The sequence below is a fragment of the Phyllostomus hastatus genome, unplaced genomic scaffold (genome assembly GCF_019186645.2).
Source record: "Phyllostomus hastatus isolate PE091 unplaced genomic scaffold, TTU_PhHast_1.1 phas_scaffold_182, whole genome shotgun sequence".
NCBI lineage: Eukaryota > Metazoa > Chordata > Mammalia > Chiroptera > Phyllostomidae > Phyllostomus > Phyllostomus hastatus.
In genome coordinates, this window is record NW_025334013.1 from 20,810,916 (window position 1) to 20,835,565 (window position 24,650).

Below are 24,650 nucleotides of genomic sequence, written 5' to 3' on the forward strand. Positions count from 1 at the left end.
GCCTGTGCACAAAGCACTTCCCGACCCTACGTGTGGCCTGATCTTGGTGCTCTAACCCGAGGGACAGGCTTTGTGCAGCCCTCGTAATGCATGTCTTAGCAGCTTGCTGTTTCCTTACAGACAGCTCTAGGCATCTTCCAGGTGATCCTGCAGTCCAACCTTCATGCTGCTGTTCTCATTCTGTGAAGGTTGCACGTGGTCGCTGAAGTGCAGCCTGTGACACTGGGCTAGCCGCCTCTGTCTGGTTAGGTGGTTTCATCGGCCCCATCTTCGTATGTGAAACATCCTTCCCTGCTGTGGAGACGGGCTTGGGAAAAGCTTGGTCATTCAAGCCACCAATAAATGTAGATGGATGCCCCTAAGTATTTACTGTTTTTATGCAGTTAAGGCTTCTCTACTCTTTGGACATTTGGTTTAATTCTGAGACCAGAATGCTAAAAAGTTCTGTTCAAAGGCAAGGGTCAAATCTGTTTTTGCAGTTGTCAGCCATGAGTCACTTCTCCAGGTTTCCCCAAATTAGCTTGAGAGAGACTGAGACAAACATTGACCTTTGGGAGCACAGCGTGGCTGCTATAATCATATAGTTACTTTCTATTATAATTATAGCTGGAATAGCTGGCTGGTTCCCCATGGATAACCCAAGCCATAAAGGGACAGTGCTTTGCTTCGGCAAAAACCTAAGGCTCGTGTTTCTGCTTTCTTGGTGCAGAAGGGTTTCACTCTGAATGTGTAATGGGGGCATCGCCTTTGCCAATCAAATGAGTGACAGGTTAACTCTAAAATGTGACAATCACATTTCCTCTTTGCTCACATAATTCTGTTTTTCCAAAGCTTTAGCAGCTTAATTAAATCTCTTGGACTGGAGGAGGAAAAACTGTTCTCGAGCAGTTTGCACGATATTCTTTAAGGAGGAAGAAAGCTAAAGAAACTCATCATCAGGCATGCTCGCCTTAAAGGTGGTAGTGGGTAAAATCTGGAGTTTCAGTGTTTTTAAAGATGCATATCTCATGTTTGGCGTTGGCCTCTAAGCCTAGTATTTCATGGGGAATTCTTGCTGTATTTTACATTGTGTACATTTAACTGCCTGACTAGCTTCCTTCATCCATGAAGACATTCTCACCACAGGGGGGTTGATAAAGCAGAGTAAAAATGTGCTGTTCGTGTGGTTTACTTGTAGTTTTGCCTCTAATGCAGACCCTGCGCTGCCTGAGTTATTGTCAGGATCAATTATGAAACAAGTTTGGTGCCTCCTCTTGATCATGTTTTTCCTCTTGTAGCAGTTGTGTTTAATGTCATTAAAAAGAAATAAAAGTTCTCGTTAGTGGCATATGTACTGGGACCGTCTGCTGCAGGCTTTGAAGGGCGGTTCCTTCCTCCTTTGCGTAGGTAGGTTAGTGGGATATGGGAGGGGGTGGCAATTAGTGGAACGTGGTACTGGGGAGGCAAGGGTGTGCGCTCCCTGTTCTTCGCAGGGTAAATTACAGTGTTGAGAAAGGCGTTCCAGCAGTGGAAAGAGGCTGAAAGTGATGGGGATTTGCAGCTGCATGTAGGGCACGTCAAGAGCCTGACATGGGGAGAGCCCGAAATACTGCTGCGCCACCATTCCTGCGGAGGGGAGAGAGGGCTCAGCCCATCAGACAGGCGTCGCCTTGCATTCTTCCCATGTCTGCGTGGCCGACCTCCGTGTCTCTGCCACCCAGAGTTCGCCCTGATTAAGGAAGACGCTCTCCTGGGACTTTCTCCCTTTGAAAGGGCTGTGAAGTCAGAATTGATAGTACGAAATTGATGGTTCTTTAGAAATCGAGTGCTCCTAGAATCTGGGCTGAAGGTTGGATAAGTACGGGTAGATGTGGGAGGCACGCTGTTCCTTAGATCCTTTTGTGAACCTGAGCTGCTTAGACTCATCCCCCAGGGGCAAGGATGAAAGGGACGGCGGTAATAGCTCGGCACCTATGTCAGCCAGTGCTTTTTAAATCTCAGCTCTTGCTGAGAAAATAAGTGGCAACATGTTTGGGCAGGCTTTCTGTGCTGCTGCTCTATAAATTTTATCTAGTATATATTTTACAGTCCAAGCAAAAGGTTCAGTTTAAATTTGCTAAATACTATTTGGTGTTCTTGTCTGGACCTGAGGGGTGTCTGCTCCACATGCCTCTACTTTGCTGCAGTCAGGTAGACGAGCCCGTGTTCAGTAATTGCGTATTTTCTTTTTAGCGACGTGTGAGTGTGGCCTTCAGAGACCAGGCTGGAGTCTCTGAAACGGTGTGTCCCTCCCTTATCCTTAGTTGGTTCCATGTTATGGGGAAGGGAGGAGAAACAGCCGATGGGCTCATTCTGTAACAATTCTTTAAAGCATTCTCCTGTTTTGAGCTTTTATAGGGAGAAAAAACACCCAGACACCTAAAACTAGAAAAAGTTCCCTGCTCTTCTGAGTGGTGTTCCGCTTTTCTAAGGGAAAACAATTACTCCTAGGCTGATTCCAAAGCAGGCCTGCTTTGCGTGCCAGAGCACCTCTTGAGGAGGTGGGGTGGGGAGAATTTCCACTTGTCACAGGAGGTGTCAGCTGGTCAGGAGTGGAATTCCTCAATGAACAAGCCCCTGCCTCCTCAGTCCTCCCCACCTGCCCTCCCCCGTGACAGCTGGAACATTCTATAGACAGAAAACCTGACCCTCCCTAGCACCCATTAAGAAGCGGATGGAATGCAATCATTTGGATAATCCCCAAAACAGTCCATGTGTTAGTCCTGCTATGTATCATGAAGGAACTATTTGTATGCAAAGATCTTCAATTTAGCTTCAAGTAACATTTGAGAGTCTGGAAATATACTGTTGGAACTCGGTGGGGTTGGAGCTGGGGGGGTGGGGGGTGGCATCCCATTTATATACACAATTTGTTCCTGGAGGCCACTTGAAATCAAAATCCAAAAACTGAAATAGGTTTAAAGGAGGTGAGAAGTAAAGTGGAAGTCTGAATTTACATATTTCTGTAAAGAGCTGAATTAGAGATCTTGAGTGGATTCTAGAGGTCATGCATCCTGAAAAGCTAGTGCTTGAGGGGACAGGACTAAGGAGGAAGGGACCCCTGCCCCCACAGAAAGACTCCACGGGCCTTCCCTACACTCTGGGCCCTTTCTTGTTCCTGCCCACGCCCCTAGTCAGGTGTGGTGGGGGGCACCTGGGAGTCCGCTGCTCTCACCCTTTGCTTTGCACAGACGAGACCACCCTACTCCCTAAGTAACTGGCCTGAAGTGTTAGGTGCATCCAAGGCGAATAGCACACTGAGCCGCATCCCTGCCTGTCAGTCCGGCATTCTCCCCGCAGGCCTGCTGTGGTCTGTGAGTCAGGTCTCGGTCTCAAAAGAATTTGCCTGGGCCCCTCCCACACTGAGGAGTCTGCGGAGCTGAGTGAGTGGTGCAGAAAGGACCACTTCCCAAATCATAGCTGTGGGGTTCTGTGCCATTACGTTGATTCAGGGAAAGTTCAACTGTTAGAAGAACTCAGGAGTGGAGGGAGCTAATTAATTAAAAGGCAGTGGAGTTGGAGCCAGGAGTGGTGTTCGCTCGTCTCCCCTCATCCCCTCCGCTGATGTGCTGCAGACACATTAGGGGGAGACAGGAAACTGCCATGAGCGCTGCTTCCTGGATCCCACCCACGGCTGTCTCCGCCTGGTGCTGACTTGGGGGCTTCTCCATCACTTGGCGCTGTGCAGACAGAGGACCTGGGAAATAACGCTCCGAGATTTGGCTTAGCGCTCCGTGTGCTAATGGGTTTCCCACTCAGCCTCTAAGACCGGCTTTCCTTCTGCTCTCCCAACAGCCTTCCCTGAGCTCAGACATTTTCTGCCGGAGCCCTTGCTGGTTCTGACCAGAATGTTCTGGGTGCCCCGAACATGGCTTGCTCCTTGGCTAAAGGCACCATCACTCTACCTTGCAGCCTGCTGTTGGGATCGGAATGATGTTCCTTTCACAGCCCAGAACAGCACGCTGCGCACACTGAGCTGCTCTGCGCACACTGGGCTGCTTGCGGCAGGCAGCGCTGGCAGTTCCTCCTCACTTTCCCCCTCACCCCTGGGAGAAACGGACGGCATTCCTCTGGCCAGGGAAAGCACCCAACCCCAGCCGAGGGGAAAGCCCTTTGTTTTAAAAACTGAGCACCAGCCTGCATACCTATGTGGTGAGGCAGCCTGAGCTTGGTTTGGGGGGCGGGGATGGAGCAGCTATTTTCTCCTCCTACACGTGCACCCCCATCTGTTCAAGATTTCCCTTCCAACTCCAGCTTGGCTGGCAGGCATGTCCCTAGGAAGCTGCAGGCCAAAATGGAGAGAGAACTGACTGGATGCCAACCGCCAGAAAAAGAGGGCAACGTTTGGGCATTTACCAGACAACAAGCATGTGCCTTTTCATTTTATCTTTTTATTTTACATTTAAAAAGTGGTTATTGCTCTAACTGGATCAGAGGTAAGGACCTCTCCCCTAAGGAGCCTTGGCCTTGCAGCCCCGTTCAGCAGGGATGGAAGTCACAAGACAATGAGTGAAGCCTCATGCCCTCCCATGAGGAAGCCCTTAGGATTGCCGACATCTGCCTTTTTCCCTTTCCCTCCTCCCTCCCTATGCTTCACACTCGGGCAAAGCAGAGTGGTGGCTGGCCCGGCCAGGAGAGCTTTTGTAGACCGGAAGGAAGGGGTGGTCACTGGGTGATGGCTTTCAGCTCTCTGGCTTGGGGGCTATTGCTCTTATTCAGTTCAACAGGTATCACAGAGCACCTACTGTGCGCCACGCTGGTGCTAGGCGCAGTCCTCCCACACTCCTGTCTGTGGCCACTGCTGGAAGATGCAGAGGTCCGTCTCTTCCCGTGCAGGCACTCAGCAGCCGTAACTTGTCTAGGGAAGAGTTTGTCTTCCCTTATCAAGCACCATTTGGGGGGGGGGCAGTGGGGAGAGACACCTGTCACCTCGCACCACACAGGCTCTAGGGAAGGACATGAGGACCCTGGGTAGCTTTCACAGAACCCTGGGTGAGATGGCAAGATATGGGGACCCCAAAGGCCAGGCCTGCCTTCCAGCAGCTTCCACGACAGCGTGCGTGACTCAGCAGCCCTCAGGATGCCCCGTGGGAATGTGCCTTTTCAGTCGTCCAAGCTAGCGTTGAAGCAACTCCGAGAGATTTTTCCCAAGAAGAAATGGGGCCCATACCTTCCAGGTGTCTTTCCCACTTTTCCTTCTTAAAACCCCAGACCGAGGGTTTTACAGTCCAAATAGGGGCTGGAGAAGACGGGATGCAGGCAGCCGGCGCGGGGAGCCCTTCCGCCCTCGGGAGGGAAGCCCTTCGATCGTGTCTTCCAAGAGACAAAACAGGTACCGTGTCACACACTCACAAAGTCTCGCCTCACACCACAGACCAGTCCTCGATGGCTGGACCCAGAGAAGGCTTGACAGCAGCTGTGACCCTGCCGGCGGGCACCCCGTGGCGTCCCTGGGGGTGCTCGGTCTGAACGACAGCTTCGGTCCCTCTAGGTTCCCGTCGTCTCCCATAAGCTTTGTGCGTCTTCTCCGGGAGAGATCCAGTCCAGGAGACGAGAGGAGGCAGGAAGAAGGCCGTGTCTCATGCAGCTTCGCCTGTTGCAGAATGGGGCCAGGCCTTTGAGTAGTGTGGCTTGTTTATTTTTTTGCAGAATTAGGGTTTGTAGTGTAGCCTCCTTCACCAGACTTGGACACGGCGGCGGGGGGTGGGGGGAGGGGGACGACACGAAGGTGCGGCTAGCTGCACTCCCTCCACCGCAGTCCCCCTTCTCCCTGTGCCTGTGGGCCTGGGGACCAGCAGAGAAGAAAAATGAAATCCTCTCCCTGCAGACGGGGCTCACGCTTCGATGACGTTCCCCGAGAGCTTGTTTGGAAACTCAGGGGGAAACATGAGAGAAGCGGCCAGGGCTGATTGAACGACTTCTTGTGAGACCGGAAGCAGAGAGGGCAGGAGAGGGAAGGGAGCAGCAGGGCCGCGGCCTAGAAGCCTGGCTCTCCTCCAGTCCGGCGTGGAAGGAAGGGAGCGGCCCCGCCCAGGTGTCTCGTCTCTGCCTTTCCAAACCCAGCCTTCGGCCGCACTCCGCCAAATGGTCAAGCCGGGGTCCTGGACCCACCGTCCCTGGTACCAAGTCCACCCCCACAGAGCCATCCTGCTGGCTGGCTCTCACATCCTGCAGATCTGCCTCTCAGCACAGCCTCAGCCACAGACACTGTTGAGGTGCTTCTGGAGATGGGGGTTAATAAGAGGCTTCAGGAAAATGCGCCAGAAAGAGAGAAGCCAAGAGACAGGACGGAGCGCCAGAGGGTGTAAGGAGATGCAGGGAGGAGGAAATGTAGAGAGGGCCAGGTGTTTGTTGGATAATCATCGTCAGAACCATGAGATCCTCTCACATCCTCTACTGCCTGTCTTCTGCGCTGCTCAGAGCCAGCACTGGAAAGGGTTCATATCTGTTTTACACAAGAGGAAATGAAGGTACAGAGTAATGAAGCACCTGCCCAAGGTCGCACAGCACAGCCGGAGTGGAAATGAGCTCAGAAGCCCTTCTCTTCTCGTCCCACACCAATCAAGGGTTCTGCCCTCCCCATTCACTTCCCCGGCCCCCACTCTTAACCCCGACCAGCCCCTGGCTCCCTGCAGGAGGACAGGATCCAAAATCAATTTGCAGTATCCCCTGGGTTACACAGGCAGCAGCCAGGCTTGGCTCTGTCCGGCTGTAGGCATGCCAGGCCCTGAGCTGACCCCTTCTGGCATCCAGGGACTCCCAGTGCAGGAGCCCTGCGGCCACCCACTCGGGTCCCAGCCCGGCCCTCACCTTGCTGCGGAGAAGACCCCCGCCCTGGTGCTCGGGTGTGCTGGTTTCTGACGCACTCTTGGCTTTCTCCTTGTTGTTATTGGGTTCGTTGTCCTTGATAATGTCATACTGGCGGCAGAAGAGAACAATGACGCCTAGGGGGGACAAGGCAGAGCAGTCAGAGCCCTCGCCACCTGCTTCGCTCCCGTGAGCACTTGCTGAGCTCCTGTTAGGTGCCGAGCTCCAGATGGTCTCTCACCTGCGCGACTGCCAACAGTCTGCCTCTGGCCTCCGGCTCCTGCGTCCAACCTGTGCCCTTGCCACCTGCCCCCTTCGCTGCCGCTGGGCTGGCCTTCTACAACACGCATGTGAGCGTGTCTCCTCCCCTCCCCCCTTTTAAATCCCCGAATACTCCCCTTTTCTTTTAGGAGAGAACAGACACACGTGCCAAGCCCTGTGTGGGGCACTGGCCTACCCTAGCCGACTCGCCCTCACAGCACGGGGAGGGTCCGTCACCGTGCCCAGGTGAGGAGGGAGGGTGCTGACTCGGGGCTTCCACAGCTCACAGGAGGCCGCTCAGGGGCGGAGATGGGGTGCGCACCCCGGCGCCTGCACCCTGCTACATGCTTATGAAGCCTCACAACTCCCCCCACCGCCGCTCCCTTCCCTTCCCCGTCATCCTCACAGAAGTGCGTGACAACTGTGAGTTAATTCACTATGTTTAATATTGTTGTGAGGATGTAATACTATCTGTGCTAGGTCTAATACTGCGCCCTAAAGCAAACCTCCTCTTTTGTAGAAACCTTTGTTTCTTCCTGCTCTTTCCCAAGTGCCTGTTTGTCTACGTGCCTGTGGAACATTGTTTTCCAAACTCTCCTACCTGAGAGAGCCGGCCCCCCCACCCGCCATGCTCACACAGCTTCAGCACGGCGGTTGGGTCCCTCAGAACAGACCCCAGTCCACTGCACGGCCTCACCATCCTTGACTCCCCCACTTTCCACCCTTTTCCTTGGGTCCCAGCTGCACTGAGCCAGAGTGAACTGAATTTGTTTCTTGAACACGCGGTGCCCGGAACACCCTTTCTTCCTCCTTCTGGCTGCCTGGTGAACTCCTGTTCACCCTGCCATGCTCAAATTCACGTTACCGCTCTTCGTGCCTTGCTGCTTTGACTCCCTCTCCTCTGCTCCCATCTGTGGTTCTGTTCGACACTCGTCCCCTTGAATTACAGGTAAGTACGGGCCTGGCTGCTCCCAGACTGAGCTGCTTCGGAACACGAGGCTCTCTCTTCTCCGTCACAGCTGTAGCACTACCGGGAGTGCACTGTCTGGAGTGCAGCACTGTACGGAATGGGGCGGCTGTTCAGACAATGCTGGCTGAGTACAAAAATGAAACTTGATCTTTATCCTCAGGGAGCTCACAGATAAATGGGAAAAGAGCTATTAAGTCCAACTAATTGATGTAAGATGGGCTGAAGAGTGGCAAACAACCCTGGCCGGGTGGCTCAGTTGGTTGGAGCACCGTCCCGTACGCCGAAAGGCCGTGGGTATGATCCCCTGTTGGGGTGTGCATGGGAGGCAACCCATAGATGTTTCTCTCTCATGTCGAGTTTCTCTCCCTTCCTCTTTCTCTAAAATCAGCCAACACATCCTTGGGTGGGGATTAAAAATGAGAGGAGGGGAAACTGGGCTGCAGAGGCGCGGAGGCAGGGGTGACACGCTGGTGCGTGGACTGGGGAGGGTTGATGGAGGCGGTTCCCGAGCCAGTGCAGAGGGATGAGCAGGTAAGTGCGTGTCCCGGGCCTGAGCTGCCCCGGCCTGCAGCACCCGGAGGCCCAGGAACCCGCGGTGCGGGCGCCGTAGCCACAGGGCAGACGGGCTGCGGCTGTGTCCTCACAAGGCAGTTCTCCGTCTGCTGTTTTGTTGGTGGGGGCTGAGTTAGAGAAGGGCTCAGATCTGGTCCCCAGAGCAGTCCCAGGCAGGACTTGGAAACTTCTGACCTCTTAGCTCCCTCCAAGCCCCGTACCGTTTGTTTTTATGAGAGCAGGGGTCTGCTGAGGGTCCTCCCCAGCCTGAAGGTTGACTGGAGAGGCTCGGAGGCCAGACTCACCGGCCCACATGAACAGGACCACGACAATGATCAGCACCTCGCCCGTCTGCAGCTGCTGGCTCCTCCCCATCTCCTTCATGGTCACCTCATCTGTGGGGGAGAGACAACAGGGCTGGGCTCCTTCCCCCTGCCAGCCACTCCTCTGCGGCCAAGCCCAAGACACTGAGTGCTTGCTTCTATAGGTGCCCATGAATCTCTCAGAAGGAAGTTGTAGCCCTGGCTGGGGTGGCTCAGTGGACTGAGCACTGACCTGCAAACCGAAAGGTTGCCAGTTTGATCCCTGGTCAGGGTACATGCCCGGGTTGTGGTCTAGGTCCCCAGCTGGGGGTGCACAAGAGGCAAACCGATCGAGGTATGTCTCACACATCGATGTTTCTCTCCCCCTTTCTCTAAAAGTAAATAAGTAAATATTTTTTAAAAAGTTCTAGAATGGCCCTGGCCGGCGTAGCTCAGTGGACTGAGCGCGGGCTGCGAACCAGAGCGTCGCAGGTTCGATTCCCAGTCAGGTCACATGCCTGGGTTGCAGGCCACGGCCCCCAGCAACCGCACATTGATGTTTCTCTCTCTCGCTCTTTCTCCCTCCCTTCCCTCTCTAAAAATAAATAAATAAAATCTTAAAAAAAGTTCTAGAATGTACTGATGGTTACTTGGGGTTGAAGCAATAAGACAGTCCAGAATTAAATGTTTACGTACCCAACCTCCCACCACTGTGGCCCTGATCAGCCCTTTCCCGCCCTCCCCACCTCCTAACAGCGAAGGAGCCTGCCTTTGTTCTTGGAGGTCATCTTCTCCGCCTCGCGCGGGGTCTTGAAGAGCACCGGCTCGCTGGCCGGACTCTGGCCCTGGATGGAGATGGCCTGAACGTGCACGATGTACTCCGTGTCCTCCTCCAGGTCCCAGAGGGCGCACGAGCGGGTGGTGGTGTTCACCTCCTGGATGAAGCGCAGCATCCGCACGTCCTTCTTCTGCCAAGGCAAGAGCCCCCACCCCGATTCAGGGCCCAGTCACCGCCCCACTCCGCGTCTCTCCGGTGGTGACAGCGGGCCCGCCCGGCTGCCATGCTAAGCCCTGTGCACACAGGACCTGACTTCTGCGTTCCCTCATCTCTGCAGATACCACCATCGCTGCTTTACAGATGGGGAGACGGGTCAGAGGGCAGGGGAGCTGCTCAAAGCTGCATGTTTCATGAGGACCGGAGCCCGGTCCAAACCGCAGGTCCGTTTAAGATCAAAACCACACTCCTAATTCTCAGGATCCAGACAAAAGCTCCGGAGCCCTCCCTCCCTGACTGAGCCCCTCTGGGGCCCCCCTTTCAAGCCTTATGTGCGACTCTCTGCCTGTCTGCCTTACTCCTCAGTCCTCTCCCTTTCTCCTGCCCCATCGGCCACTGCTGTCTCAATGTGCTCTCCCCTCCCGAGGGTCACCTGCTGAGAGATGGCAAATCCGATGACAACTTCATCCTCCAGGACATCCCAGCTCACCACCGCGGAGTTGGCCTTGAGGTGCCTCACGGTGACATTCACTGGGGCGGAGGGGCTGTCTGGGGGCAGGAAGGCACCTGAGCCTGAGCGCCCCCCGCTGGGAGGCCCAGGCCCTCTGCCGCGGAAGGGGAAACCTGCAGCAGGCCGTGCAGTGGCGGGGGGCGGGGGGGGGGGGGGAGAAACCGAGGCCTCCATGGCCATGGCATTTGGGCTTCAGTCCCTCGGTGGGCAGCAGGGCGAGGCCGGAGAGGCCCCAGGCTCCTTGTGTTCAGGGTGGGAGCCTCAGATGGCCACAACTGGCCCTGCCAGGGGTCCAAGCTGAAATTGAGGGGCCGGGGCCACAGCTAGCTATAATGGAGGGGCGTTAAGAGGTGTGGGGGGGCTGGCTGGGGAGGACACAGGTAGCCAGGGTTGCAGCAGCTGAAGGTTAGTCTGATGGAAAGCAGTCAAAGGAACCCCAGTCCAGTGCTCTTTCCACAGTGCTGCACTGTTAAGTGGGTGACCTTGAGGAAAGGGGTGAGACACACGGGTCAAGAGGCAGCAGGCTGGGGCAAGCCCTGGGACGGGAGAGAGGATGAAGAGGGGGTCCCCTGGACTGCGGTGACCCAGGCAGAGTGAAGCGAGAGGGCCTCTGTGAGCTCGAGGGGCAGGTGGGGGGTGGGCGGGACCGGTCACTCAGAGCAGGAATCAAGAACACAGGATAAGGAGGGCCTTCAGGATGTGGGACGAGGACGGAAGGGGGTCACCTGAGAAGGGAGCAGCAGGAAGTGGTGGGGCAGTGGGGTCGGGGAAGGAAGAACCTTCTAGGAGAAGGTCAGTGGAGTCACACAGCCTCTCTGCCTCACAAGGGGCAGGGGCTCGCCCCACAGACGAGTGGGTCCGAGACCCAAGAGGAGACAGAGCCAGACGTGGACGCGGAGCCGGAGGGACACAGACAGGTGGCGGCGTACACAGACCCGAGAACAGTGGAGCGGGGTAGCAGAGACAGACACACAGATGGAAGCAGTGAGACAGACAGTGCTGGGCCGTGGAGAGACGGACAGAGGGAGACACCAAGTAGGAAACGGCAGCCTGAAGGGCCCGAGACAGGGCCTCAGGGAGGCTGAGCGAGGATGAGGCCAGGCCTCACGGGACAGGCCAGACGCTGAGGGCACCAGGCTAAGGGGACCACCCTCGCCCGCCAGGTGCCATCGGTGCCAGTCCTCGCACGCATCCTCACACACAGGCTCACGCACACCGGGACCCCACCGGGACCCCGTTCCTCTCTGACCTGCAGAGTTGACCTGCAGTCTTTGGGGACAGGGAGGGAGGCCCACGGTGCGGGGACTGGTGTCCTCAGATGCTCCCGGGGCCAGAGGAGGGAGCCAGGGCAACTGAGGCAAAGGCCTAGGCTCAGGGCAATGGAATGAGGCGACTGAGGATCACAAGACTCATGCCCCAGGGCTGGGGTGGCTGGAAAGGATGGGGAGGGGCTGGAGGATGGGACGGGGTTAAGATGGCAGGGAAGAGGCTGAGGGTGGCGTTAGGGAGCAGTGAGAGGGTAGAGACGGGTTCCCAGGGAGCGGGGAGAAGGAAGTGGGGGCTCCCGCCGCCCGGCCCGCGCCCAGGCCCCCTTACCCGCCTGCACGAGCGCGAGGCAGACGCAGCCCAGCCACAGGCGGAGTGCGGTGCGGGGCGGCCCGGGGTGCATGGTAGCGGCTCCGGCCGGCCGGCCCGGGGCGGCGCAGGGGGACGCAGCTCTGGTGTCCAGCGGCCGCTGGCGCTTGCACTCCGGCCCGCGGCCCGGCCGCCCCGCGCCGCCCCGCGCCGCTTGCATGTCGGCTCCGCGGACAGCGACTCCCGCGCGGCGGCGGTGGCGGCGGCGGTGGCGGCAGCCGCGTCCACGTCGGGCACCCGGGGGGCGGGGCGCCCCCCGCTGCAGGGAGAGGCGCGGGGCGGAGTGAGGGCGGAGGGCCGAGGGCGCCCCCACCCACCCCGCTCCCGACTCGGCCTGCCGCTGGGTCCGCGGGGCTCGACAACTGGCCGCTCCCACCCTCTCGCCGGTGCAGGAGCGCAAACGGGGTTCTCCGTGCCCCACCTGCTCAGCCCCAACCTCCCTGCCCCTCTCCCCGCACAGAGCCCAGACCCAGACCCCATCTCTGCTCTCTACGGAGGGAGGAGAACAAGTGCTATGGAGATGCCTCTCTCTGCCTCTTCCATCCTTCGGCTTTGGGGGTCCTCACCCCTCCCTCTACCCTAGACCCGAGGGGTAGAGGGAGGGGTGGGGCAGGAGTGAGCAGGGGGCATAATCACAGCAGGGATCGGGTGACTGTGGAGTGCAGGGTAGGTGCTGAGTGCACACAGTAGGGGCTCTGGCTCACTGGAGGGCCTAGCTCTGTGACCTCTGGCTCTGTGACCTCTGGCCAGTCCTTCCCCTTTTGGGGCCTCCCTTTCTATCTCCATACGGAGAGCGGCAATGAGCCTTTACTGGGTGGCAGATACTGTGCGAAGGGCTTTACTTGCATTATGTCACTGACGTCTCACCGATGAGGCCTTGCTTTGCTGTTCGAGTTTTGCACAGGAGGAGACCGCAGCGGTCACTTGACTTGCCCAAGGACCCACCGCAGAGCCAGGATTTGAAAACAGGCTGATCTGACTCCCGAACCTGTGCTCCACACGACTGCCACCCACCTAAAGTGGGCTCGGTCACCCTGGGATCCCTGAGATCCTAGAATACTGTGCCAGCTCCTTCCCACCCGGAGAGTGATCTGGAACAATCTTTTCCCAAGAGCAGGGGGAGGGAAGAGCGGCTCCAGTGCCCCCACCCCTCCCATACCAGCCCGGCTGAACGCTGCGAGCAGTGAAGAAGCTAATGACTAAAGGGCAGGGGCTTTGGAGCCCAGGCAAGCAGCCACCGTTAAGAACAGGGCTTGGATGACCCCTCCCTCATTACCTTGGGGCACCCATAGGCCTGCCACTGCTCCTACCTCAGTCCCACACCCCATTCTACCCAATCCACTTCTTTTCAGGTCTTGGAGTGCAAGAAAAATGCCTTCACCCCGCACCTGCCGTCTCCTCGACCAAAGGAGGATCTCTGAACACTGGGCAGCTAGGGAAACTCCCTTCTCCCACCCTGCCACACTCTCCACCCGAGTGCCTGAGAAACAGGTTGGGGGGGGGGAGGCACAGACGGGGCCCCAGGGCCCACAGCATGGAGGGGCCGCCCACCTCTCCAAATGAGCCCCTCTCCCCACTGTCTGAAATCCCATCATTAGAAAGGCATTCCTTTGGACCTTAAAGGCCTCCTGGTCTTCCAGAGGCCCCTGGGAGGGCTAATCCTTTGTGAGGGGACCCCTTGCAAAGCTACTGCACAGACTCACCTTTAAGATCTCCCCACTCCCCCTTTTAGATTAAGAAACTGGGGTCCAGAGATGGAAAGAGCTTGGTGCAAATTCACACCGTGAGTCAAGAGCAACAACAGAGCCCTCAGCTCGTAATGCTCGCCCCCAGGGCTCCTTGTGCTGGGTGTGGAATTTCTACTTGATCACCTTGGGAGGGGTGAGAAGGGAGGGGGGCGGGGGTCTTGCTGAGCAGCGAAATCTCATTAGCCAGCCCCTCAGTACCCCCAGGCCTGCTCTGCTTGGCAGGCTGGCACTCCCCCAGCCCCATCGGCTTCCTCAGCCACATACCTTGTTCTGGAGTGATTCTCGGTTGTGGCCCTGGTCCAGAGGGCAGTCCCCTGGTCCGCCTATTTGGGATAGGAGCCTGGGAACCAGAGCGCCTCTCTCTGTCCTTTATCTCTTCTTTCTCTTTTTCTTTTTTTTCTTCTCTCTCTCCTTTCTCTTTTCTCTTTCTCTCTCCGGCAGCTGCTTTCTGCCCCACCCTACCCGGCCGCGCCCAGCCAGCTGCAGCTTGGCCCCTAGGGACCCCCTCACCCACCAGGCAGGAAAGGACAACCCAGGGCTTGCAGGAGCAACTGGCGTTTCCTTAGGTCTCCTTTCAGGGGCCAACAGGAAAGAGAGGGGTCATCTAAAGGGCACAGAGCCCACTCCTGTTCCTGATGGGGAAAGGAGGGAGGGACAGGGTCCTAGTGGGGTCTGGAGTCCGGTCCAGCGCTGGGGAAAAAGGAGCCTCAGCACCACCTGCTGGTCGCTCTCGGTATAACCCCAGGTAGATGTAGGGCATTGGGAGGGGGGAGATGGTTGTGTCTGAGAGTTTGAGAGAGATGGGGAAGGGTTACTGGAGTTGGGACAGGAAAGACGGGGAGGATGTGGGGGCACAACCTCCACAGACCCCATGACACTTGGGGTGCTTGAGCATGACCTTGATGCTGGGGAAAGTCCTTACGCTCGGAGTGTGGCAACCCTGGGAAGCTGGGTTGGGATCTCTCCCAGCTGGGAGAGAACTGGGGAGGTCCAGAGGCACCCTGGCTGGTCTTGGGAAGGAGTCATCAAGGCCATTCACTCCATACAAATCTCTTAATACAGAGCTAAGAGCGGCAGGTGCCCGTGAGTGCTTGTTGAATGCATGGAACAATTTTGCTCTCTCAGCACACGTTTATTTAACACCTATTCTGGAAATACAGCCGTGGAAGGATGGATCAGTGCACGAATGAGGATCTGAGCGGGGGTTGGTGGGTGGGCCTCTGCCCTCCCAAGCCGCACCGATGTGGGTCCAGTTGGAGGGCTCCTCAGACGTCTCCTAGGGGGCTGGCCGGCCACTTACACATTGACACCTGGTGAGGTCAGGGGCATTTGGATGTCCTTGAGCATCTAGAGCTTCCCGGAGTCCCAGCACCTAACCCAGGCTGCAGGTACCGCAGCCAGATCCCAGGTAACCATGGGAAGGCTCCTCTTCGCTGCCTAGAATGGCTGTGGCCCTATGTAGAAGGCCCCTGGATGCACACACCCAAAACCATGTGAAGAATCAGGAGAAGGGCAGGACATTGCTTCGGGGATATAATCATCAAGCCCCCACTAACGACTTGCCTGTTTGTCCACGCAATGTTGAGTCTTAGGCTGTGTGTTTTTAGCTCCCGTTCCAGATAAGGCAGCTGAGGTTCCCACATGTGTGAGGACTTGCTCTGAGCCACACAGCTGGGGAATTATAGAGTCATGTCTCAAGTTTGGTTATGGGGCTCCAAGTTTAGGGTTCGATCCAGTCTGCCCACCTCCTTCCTTCACCTCTGAGGGTGTCTCAAGGCAGAGGCCCCGGGCCAGGGAAGACATGCATTCTAGAAGACATGCATCCTCCTTCCCTGGAGGGCCTGAGGGGGCTTGCAGCTCAAAGAGACCGTTGCTAAGCTTAGGGTCCAGACCACAGCTGGGAAGGAACCCACCACTCCCCCAACCCCATCCCTGTGCCAGCCCATTACATACACGGGAGAAACTTCTTTTGAATCCTCTCAACCCCGAGAAGTCAGGATTGTTATATCCATTTTACAGACGAGGAAATGAGGCTCGAAGAGAGGAAGTCACATGGCTGGGAGACTGGTTTGACCCGTCTCATCCCCCACACTCCCATCACAGCAGTGATGGGACCAGTGCAGCTCCACGTGTCCTGAGTACCTGTGCCGGGCCAGCCTGGTGCTGAGTGCTGAGGCAGACTGGTGATGGGCCAGACTGGTCCTTGCCCTCGAGGGGCTCCCATGGTAGAGAAGGAGAAACACATTCTTAAAATATAGAGAGTGGACTACCCTCTGGACCAGGAGGCACCAATAATCTACAGGGGCCAGAAGTAAGCATTAACTTGAAAGGAAAAGCATGGAGGGCTGCTGGGAGGAGGTGATGCTTGAGCTACATTACTACTGACAGTCAGGTGAGGATTAGTCAGACCAGGGGAAAAGGGAAGAGGGGAAAAAGAATATTTGGTCCCAAGGCCTGGGAGAGCTGAGTTTCTGTGGAAGGGAAACAGAGTAGGGTGGGTGGGGTGGGTGGGAGAGATTGTGACAGGCTCTGGGCTGTGACAATGACAGTGGGAAAATAGGACTGATTTGAACGACTGTTCCAGGCTTGCAAAAGAAGTCAAGGCTGGGGAGAGCTTTTCTCATTTAACAAATACTTATGGAGCACCTCCGAAGTGTCAGGCGCTACGCTAGGTCCTGGGGCCACAGCTGTGAACCAAGGCCACCCACCCCTATGGATTTCCAGTGGGAGAGACAGGCAATAAACAAGTGAGCTGCTAACTAAATACAATGTCTGCAGGGACTCACAGGGGCTATGAAAAAAACGGGGTAATGTGGTAGAGAATGGATGGGGTAATGTTAGGTAGTGTGGCCTGAGGAGGTGACAGATGAGCTAAGACTGAGGAAGGAAAAGGAGGCAGGTACAACACACATCACAGCAAAGGTGCCCCAGCCACAGGAACAACAAGTGCAAAGGCCCTGGGGCAGGGGCCAGCTTGGTATGTTAAGAAAACTTGAAGCCAGTGAGACTGGGGCTGCATGAGCAAGAAGGAGGAAATAAGGGCACAGGGCCTGGGGCAGGGAGGGCTGTGGAAAAGTCTGGGTTAATTCCACTTGCAGTGGGGAGCCTTAAAGAGAGACATGGTGTGATCTGATTTATATAAAATAAATGGTTCCCAGTGCCTGCTGCAGTGTGTAGACGAGACTGCAGAAAACTGGGCCAGGTGACCCGTGAGGGGGCGAGGAGGTTGCTCCGGCCACCTGGCTAGAAAGGATGGATCTTGGCCTGGGTGGTGGCAAAGGACAGGGAGAGGAGTCGATAGAGGCTCTGGGACACTTTCTGTAGGAGGAGCTGAGGGATGAGACTCGGGGAGTGAGGAGAGAGGAGGCGGAGAGTGAACAGGGCAGGGGCCAGCTGTCCAAAGTCTGGCTTCTAAACCAGAAACACCTGGCTGGGTGTCTCTGGCCAGTTACTCTACCTCCCCCAGCCTCAGGTGCCGCCTGTTGAAAACGAAGATAATAGTAACACCCATACCACAGAGGGGTGGGAGTGGTGATGGGGGCTGGGAAAGAGGAGGAAGAGAGGAATAAAGGGGGTGGAGAGAGGAGGAGGGAGGAACCCGAAGGGGGGGAAGCGGGGCCTTCTGACTGGGAGAAGGGCACCTCCTCAGAGTCTGGTGGGAACTGACTCCCATCTGACAGAGAGGCTGAGAATCTCTCCCAGCGTCACCCAGCCTGTCAGTGGCAGCTCCATGTCTCAAACTGCCTCAAGCCCTGGCCCCAGGTTTGCTTCTGGAGACAGATTCTGAGCTATAAACCACAGTCTCCAAGATGTGGAGGGGCGTGCGGCAGGAAGGGAAGGCAACTGAAGTAACATCTCTTCCTCACCAGGGAGGGGTGGAAGGCCAAGAACCTGGGAATCGCTCAGCCACTAAGCTCAAGCCTCAGCTCGGCCCCCGAGTGGCTGAGTGACCTCAGGTATCACTGTCTGAAGGCAGGCTCCAAGGCTCCAGGACTCCAGGGCCCCGGGCACCTCCCATATCCCACATCTCAGTTATAGGAGGGTCTCCCCTGCTCAGAAAGAACAGGGCTCTGCAGAGCCAGGACATGGCCAGCAGAGGGCGCCCACCTTGGTCATCGTGAAGCTGCTGTAGCCCAGAACAGGGAAGGCTCCAGGGACACAGCACCTGGCTGGGAGAGGTCGCCCAGCCTCCTGCTGTGCTCCCTTGGCCCGTCCACAGATTAGCAGACCACAGCTGAATCTTGCTGCTGCCGCTGCTGCACTGAGCACAAGTCACTGAATCTCCAGAGCTGCAGTGCCCTCATGTGTAAATGGGCTCGTGCTCAACAGTTCTGTGAGAGGACAATGAAGATCAACCACATATGGGGCCGAACACACAGCAGCTTCTATTGTTTTTTAACCCTCACCCGAGGATATGTACTAACTTTAGAGAGAGAGAGGAAGGGAGAGAGAGAAACATTGATCGGCTGCCTCTTGTGTGCGTCTCAGCCGGGGATTGGACCCACAACCTAGTTATGTGCTCCCACCACGGACAAAACCTCCACCGTTTGGCATGAGGGATGACACTCCAACCAAATGAACCACCTGGCTAGGGCCACAGCTGCTATTTTTAATAGCAGTGGTGGCGGTTGTAATATATCTTAAAGTGCCCTACACAAAGGGTGTCCAATCAGTGGTAGCTATGACGACGGCAATGACGATGATAATGGTGCAGGACTCAGTCATTGTTTATTTTGAATTTTCTAACCCAGAAGCATCCAAGGCCTATTCACCTGGGATGCCTCCAAGGACAGGAAGTTCACTACCTCTCAGCAGCACGTTTTCACTGTCAGATCGTCCTCTTGCTGAAAGCTGCCTCCTGGAAGACATACTCCTGGCTCAGGGTGACCCCTGGCCTAGCTTCTGCCTTCAGTCCCCTTGCTTCCCCAGGGCCTGCCTGAGAGGCACACGAGGTCAGAGAGCCCGGCCCCCGGCAGCTGCGTTCCTGCTTTTGCAAGAAGGGCAGGGAGCTCACAAGTGAACCCAGGTGACTTCACCAGCAGGAAATTCCCAGTGGGTCTTATTCTTGCTATTCAAAGTTCCTCTCCTGCTAACAGGGAAAAAATAATTGGAAGGAAAGCCCTCTGCTGTCCTCTGGAGCTCCCTGCACTCCTCGGTCTCAGGAATGGTAGGAAGCCAGAGAGGGAATCTGAGGACCCCGTCACACGTCCGGGATCCCACGCATTCCTGGCCCCCTGCGCCAGGCCTCCCCGTCTGCATCTGTGGGTCTGGCATTGAGGGATCTGGTGGATGGGGCGGGAGCCAAGCAGTCCTGGGCTCAAATCTCAGCTTGGTCACATGTGCTCACAAGGGGCATGGGTGCACACACGTGCACTGGGCGTGCGCACATGTACAAAGGTGTGTGCGAGCGTGCATGTGCTTGTGTGCATGCACCCATGGCTGCCCATCCAGGGATTCCCTGGGCACATGCGTGCTTGCAGGTCTCTGTGCAGTATTTCTGCACTGATTCCGGAGGCCCCTCTGTTCACGGTTACTATGGAAACAAAGAGGCAATCCCCAGCCTCAGGGAGAACCTAAGGTTCCAGAAATGAGAAGCTGACCCAGTCTTCCCAGCAAGGGAGACAGATCCGGAGCATGAGGCCCCTGGGACACGGCAACCTCAGCCTCCAGGGGTTGGGTTCTGGGACTCTGGGTCCCTCTGAACTCTCGGGGAAGCCTTCCCGTCTTCAAGGCAACCTGGGCCCCTGGAAAGGGCTCAAGAAACAGAGCTGAGTCCCATCTTGGATCTGGCTCTAACCCCATGCAGTCTCAGGCAGGGCACTTGATCTCTCTTTGCCTCAATTTCCCCTTCTTTAAAATAAGGATAATAGCAGGTGCCAGCAGAAGCCTTGAGCTGGGATGTTACCTTTGCTCTGCCGGGGGGCACCTGACCTCAAGGCTGTGTGAGTGCCCCCCCCAGGGGCCCTAGTGGGTCATAGAGTCTGCGCTCCACAGAGTCTTCCGGGGCTCCTCACAGCAGCACTGGGAAGGAGCATTTCACAGAAAAACTGAAGCTCTGGGAGGACACAGATGGCAAGTGGGGGATCAGGCCTGCCGCCCCCGCCCCCAGCCCAGCCCGGCACCACGTGAACACAGAGGGGCCCGGGGATTCCAACCACTTTTCTGGTTTGGGAGGAGAGTCACCCTGGGGCGATGGGCAAACCCCCAGGGCAGAGCTGGGCTTCCAGAGGCTTCCAGATTTTGACTCGAGTCTCAGATGTCCCGTATGCAGGCTGCGACGCATCAGACAGCACCGCGTATGAGGTTACAAGTGAACACGCAGCCTCCTGCCCTTTGTCCCACTCCCACGCGCTATGGACCCAGGAGCAACTTTCAAAGGGTCAGAGACAGACCGGGGGAGTGGCAGGAGCAAACTCCCCAGCACAGGGGATGTGAACAAAAGACCCAAATGCTTCTCTGTCAGAAGAGCTGTGAAGGGGTCACTTCCGATTTGGGGAGCGTGCAGGTGGGTGAGCCTGGCTGGGGCACCTCAAGCAAGTCCCTGTCCTTCTCTGGTGGAGCCTGAGGCCCTTCCGGCCAAGAGTTCTTTCACCCCCGGAGGCTGAGAGGGACTACTGGGGCGGCAAGGGCTGGTGGGACATGACCCCAGCTGCCTGTGCCGGGTCACTGCCCCCCTCCAGTTTAAGGCCCACATGCAGGCACGTGGAGGGTGGGAAGCCCCTTCCCCAGCCTTGACTCCAGCACCCTCCTTTCAGTGTAGGGAAGGTCCTGGCCGTCTGGTCCAGGAGGTGCTGGGCTGGCGGGGAACCTAAAGGCAGGGAAGACTGAGGTGGGAGGGAGGGTTGGGGCATGTCCCACGGAGAGGCTTGCCTGTCTGCTCACTCTGGTCAGCCATGGGGAGCCACGGAAGGCTACTAAGCAGAGAGGAAGGGGACTTTATTTGGAGAATCTGAAGGTGGGGAGAGCTGTGAAAGGGCCAGAGAGGTCATACAGGGCCATCTGACAAGGCAGAGGAGCAGGGGAGGTGCTGGGGTGAGGACAGGGACGCCAGGGAGACACCCTCTAGTAAGAAGGGCTGACTTGGGAAAGCGGCAGGTGGGGAAGTGAGGGGTCCCGGACCGGGTGGAGCCTTGGGCTTGTTTCATGGATGCGGAGGCCCCAGGCACAGGGCAGGCTGGGATGGGAGGTGACGAGTTTGATCCCAGCCGGCTTGGGTGCAAGGTGTCTGTGGGCTTCTGGGAGCAAGTCCGGGAGGCAGCTGGAAACACAGGTTTTGCTGAGAAGGAGCCAGAGGGTTGGGGGAGAGGGTCTCTGCCAGCGTTTGCCAAGCTGGGAAGGGGCCGCCCGGGGTCTTCACTGGATCTGTCGTCCTACGGAGTCGGTGCTCTTGTATCCAGGGACCAGCAAAGATGCAGCCCTTTCTCTCAGGTTCTGGGCTTGGCCGAGAGGTCAGCTGCCTTCCTAGAGATCAGTGCTGTTTTGGGGGGGCATCGCAGGTGTCTCTCTGCTGCAGAGCCTGGCGGCCCCGGGGCTCTGCAGGCCCAAACTTCCGCCCTGTAGAGGGACCGACCCCAACCGTCCTCCGGACCCCCCACACCAAGCATTCCCTACTATCTGCTTGGAGTCCACATGTCCTGGGTGCAGACTGTGCAGGCCCAGCGCCCGAACTTCACGGGTTTTCTCACGGTCCTCACAGTGACCCTTGGGTGGGGGCACTATTATTATATTATTATCCTTTCCATTTTGTAGATGAAGGAACCAAATGAAGCTTCCAGGACCTTGCCCCTGTCCCCTGGGGGTGGGGTGAGGGGTGGGTCAGGGTTTGCCCCGCCCTGTGGGAGCTACAAGGCTGCTAGGTGACCTGGGTGGGCATGGCATCTCTCTGAACCCCGTCTATAAAGTAAGTTTACTCAGGGGCCCCGGCCCCACCATGATGCCCCTCCCACCCCTGACTCCAGCTCCGCAGTCCCGGCTCCGCAGTCCCGGCTCCCAGGACTTTCCTGCTCCCCCAGCTGCCGCCTCGCTGGGTCCCTCCTGGCCCCACTTCCTCGGGAACAGCCAGGCCCAGGCTGTGCTCCTGGCAGCTCTGCCACCCTGGGCTCTGGTCCGGGGGTGGTCCCCGGCGGCGAGGGGGGCAGGCAGAAAGCCGGGATCCGTTGGGCTAAGGTGTTGGGCATTCGGAGACCTGCAGGCCTCCACCCCAGGGTCCACTGTGCTCCGGGCTGGGGTAGGCAGGGCCCTTTGGAAAAGGGTGGCTTGAGGTTTTAATCACTTTATCAATGTTTGTTTGTGTAATTCAGCCCCAAGATGCTTTTCCCTCCATCTGTCCCCACCATCTGCTCCCATCAGGATTTTCCAAATCGTTTGGGACCAAAAAGGGGAGGGTGGGGGCTGGGCCGCTGAGGGGCTGGGGAGGGGCTACCTCCACCTACCTCCCTGAGAGGCTTCTAGGCAGGGCCAAGGGCTCCTGAGTCAGACAGAACCGGGTTCGAATGCTGACGCTGTTACTTTCTTGCTGGGTTACCTCAGGCAGGTGACTCCACTTCTCTGAAGCCTCGGTCTCCACATCTGTAAAATGGCAATCATAGTACTGACTCCTCAGGGTTCGTGCCAATCAGATGAGGTGACACCTGCAAAGCGCTCTGCACCCAGTAGGTGCTCAGGAGCCAAGTGGTCCCCTCGCCCCTCACCCCCACTGCTTCTCTCTCTGGCATCCTTCGAGCTGGTTGGTTCCTCTTCCAGTGCGAGGGGAGGGTAGCCAGCCCTCCCCTCACTCGGCGGGTGCTGGAGACATCCCCTCCCCTGGGACTTGCCCTCTCTTCCCTCTCCCATCACCCTGCCCACTGCTCGGGTCTTTTCCCAGCCACCCTCCACATCTCCCCTAAGACAGGCCCGTTCTCCCTTCTGGACGCCTCAGTGGTGGGGGGGGGGGCTGAGTATCATCAGCAAGGACACCCTCGCCTGTGCAAAAGACCTTCATGGGAGGCACACGGGAGGGTCCCAGGGCCTCTGGGGCCTCATCTGTGTGTGGTCCTGTCCAGAACTTCAGGCCCGAGCGGGACACTGAGGCAGTGAATGAGGTCTGTCTTGTCCCTGCTCTGGTCTTGGAAATGTCAGGGCACCCAAGTCACCTGCCTAAACCTTCTATGCAGATAGGGGAAGACACTTGCTGCAAAGCATCTGGAGGTGAGGGACCAGGACTCCTGACAACTGCCCCCTGTCCACCGCCCTCTCTCAGATGAATCTCAAGGCACAAGGTCTTGAGCCAAGAACCGTGATGTGCAGTGGGGGGAGCCCCGAGCCTTCCTCCTTTGCTCACAGGGGTCTCCTAGAGCTCCTCGGGCTCCTGGGAGGGGAGAGGTGGCTGATGGGAGGCACCCAGCAGAACCTACCGGGCCCAGACTCTACCTCCGGATCCACCTACTCACTTGGGGTGCAGGCAGAGGAGGCAAAGGGAGGTGAGGTACCCAGGCTGAGGAGCAGCCATGGTTCTGCCTCCAGAAGCCCCTGTCCGGAGAGAAGAGGCAGGATGAAGACTGCGGGCCCTGAGGGCCGGGCATCGGAGCCCCCCTCACAGAGAGGAAAGCCGTGCGGCTAGGAGACGTGGCCTCCTGCCAGGCTCCTGAGCGGAGGAGTCAGCCTGGAGGAGATGAAGCCGGGGCGGCCAACTGGGGGAAGCAGAGGGAGGGGCTGAGCAGCCCACGGGAGGGTTGACTGAGACCCGCAGGATGGGCGAGGGGACCTAGAACAGACTGGGAGGATCCTGGCTTCCGGTGGGCGGGAGGGCGAGGGGGAGGGGGAGGGCGAGGAGGGCCCCAAGCGCTGACTGCGGGGCAGGCCCCTCTCCCTGCCCAAGCACAGTGGGTCCTCCCGGCTCACTGGGGCCAGGGGCGAGAGCTTGTCACTCAAAGGGCCTGAGGTGCAGGCTGAGCTGCAAGCCTCTTCCCACCCCCAGGTCCCGGCGCAGGAGGCAGCTGGGAACCACCCACGCGTGTCTGGCGTCTCTCACGCCTCCACCGGGGGTCCCAACACCAGCGCCAAGGCACACACCGGCACGGGTGTTCTGGAGGGCCCAGCGCCTTCCCAGCCCTCCACAGCCCGGCCCCCCAGCTCCTCCAGCTGAGACCTCCCCTCCCAGCTTGTTCTCAAGCCAGAGGGGCTCCAGGCCCGGCACTTGAACCACCTAAGCAGCTTGGCCTGGGAACCTGGAGGCGGAGCTTTGGTCTGAGCCCCCAGGGACCAGGAGGGTCCCAGCTGCGGCCACGGAATTGGGAGGAGCTATGCGGTCCGAGGAAAACTGGAGTCGGCCGGCCTTCAAGGACCTCCGGAAACCAGGCCCGTCTATGCTACCCCGGTCACGTCTCATCCTTCGTTGGTCCCCTGGTCCCACCCTGGTCCCACCCTGGTCCCCAGTCCTCCAAGTTTGCTCTTGACAGGATGCCTGAGTAAGCTTGCCCTGGAAGTCAGACCCCTCACTCTGCTCCAGGCCCCCGGAGCTTCCCGTGTCGTCTGGAGGGGACCCGAAGTCCTCGGCGTGGCCCTGAGCACTGCCACCACCACCGCAGCCTCGGCAGGCGGGTCTCAGCTGTTCCGAAAACACTTGCCAAACACCCCATAATAGATTGGACTCGTACACCGTGTCCGCGGTTTGCCGCCTGCTCCTGCAGCCTCGCGGCCGAGAAGCCTGCTGGGCACGGAGCTCGCGCGGGACGGACCTGCGCCCGTGAACGGCCGCCGGCGCGTGCACTGCCGTCCAGGCCGTCCGCTCGCTGGCGGTCAGACACCGGACAGACCGTCTCACCCCTCTGAACCCGGCTCCTCATCTGTGAAGTGGGGGCGAGAAGGACCACCT

General features: G+C 57.8%; 1 protein-coding gene across 1 annotated transcript; it reads right to left on the reverse strand.

The window, feature by feature from the left end:
- Window positions 1–5,683: 5,683 nt before the first annotated feature.
- Window positions 5,684–14,273, reverse strand: FNDC5 (fibronectin type III domain containing 5). The gene is made up of 7 exons (XM_045859194.1): window positions 14,063–14,273; window positions 12,012–12,309; window positions 10,338–10,453; window positions 9,680–9,878; window positions 8,914–9,003; window positions 6,829–6,962; window positions 5,684–6,463 (listed from the first exon to the last, which is right to left on the reverse strand). Exons 2-7 carry the CDS (start codon window positions 12,208–12,210, stop codon window positions 6,458–6,460), a joined length of 744 nt encoding a protein of 247 aa, XP_045715150.1. The 5' UTR covers window positions 12,211–12,309; window positions 14,063–14,273; the 3' UTR covers window positions 5,684–6,457.
- Window positions 14,274–24,650: the final 10,377 nt, after the last annotated feature.

Bases quoted from the DNA above. Each gene is read 5' to 3' on its own strand.
- FNDC5 (XM_045859194.1), bottom strand. From the start codon at position 12,210: ATGCAAGCGGCGCGGGGCGGCGCGGGGCGGCCGGGCCGCGGGCCGGAG. The intron at 9,879-10,337 runs GTGACCCTCGGG...TTGCCTTGGCAG, and splicing joins GATTTGCCATCTCTCAGCAG to AAGAAGGACGTGCGGATGCT. The intron at 6,963-8,913 runs GTGAGTCTGGCC...TGTCCCCCCTAG, and splicing joins GGTCCTGTTCATGTGGGCCG to GCGTCATTGTTCTCTTCTGC.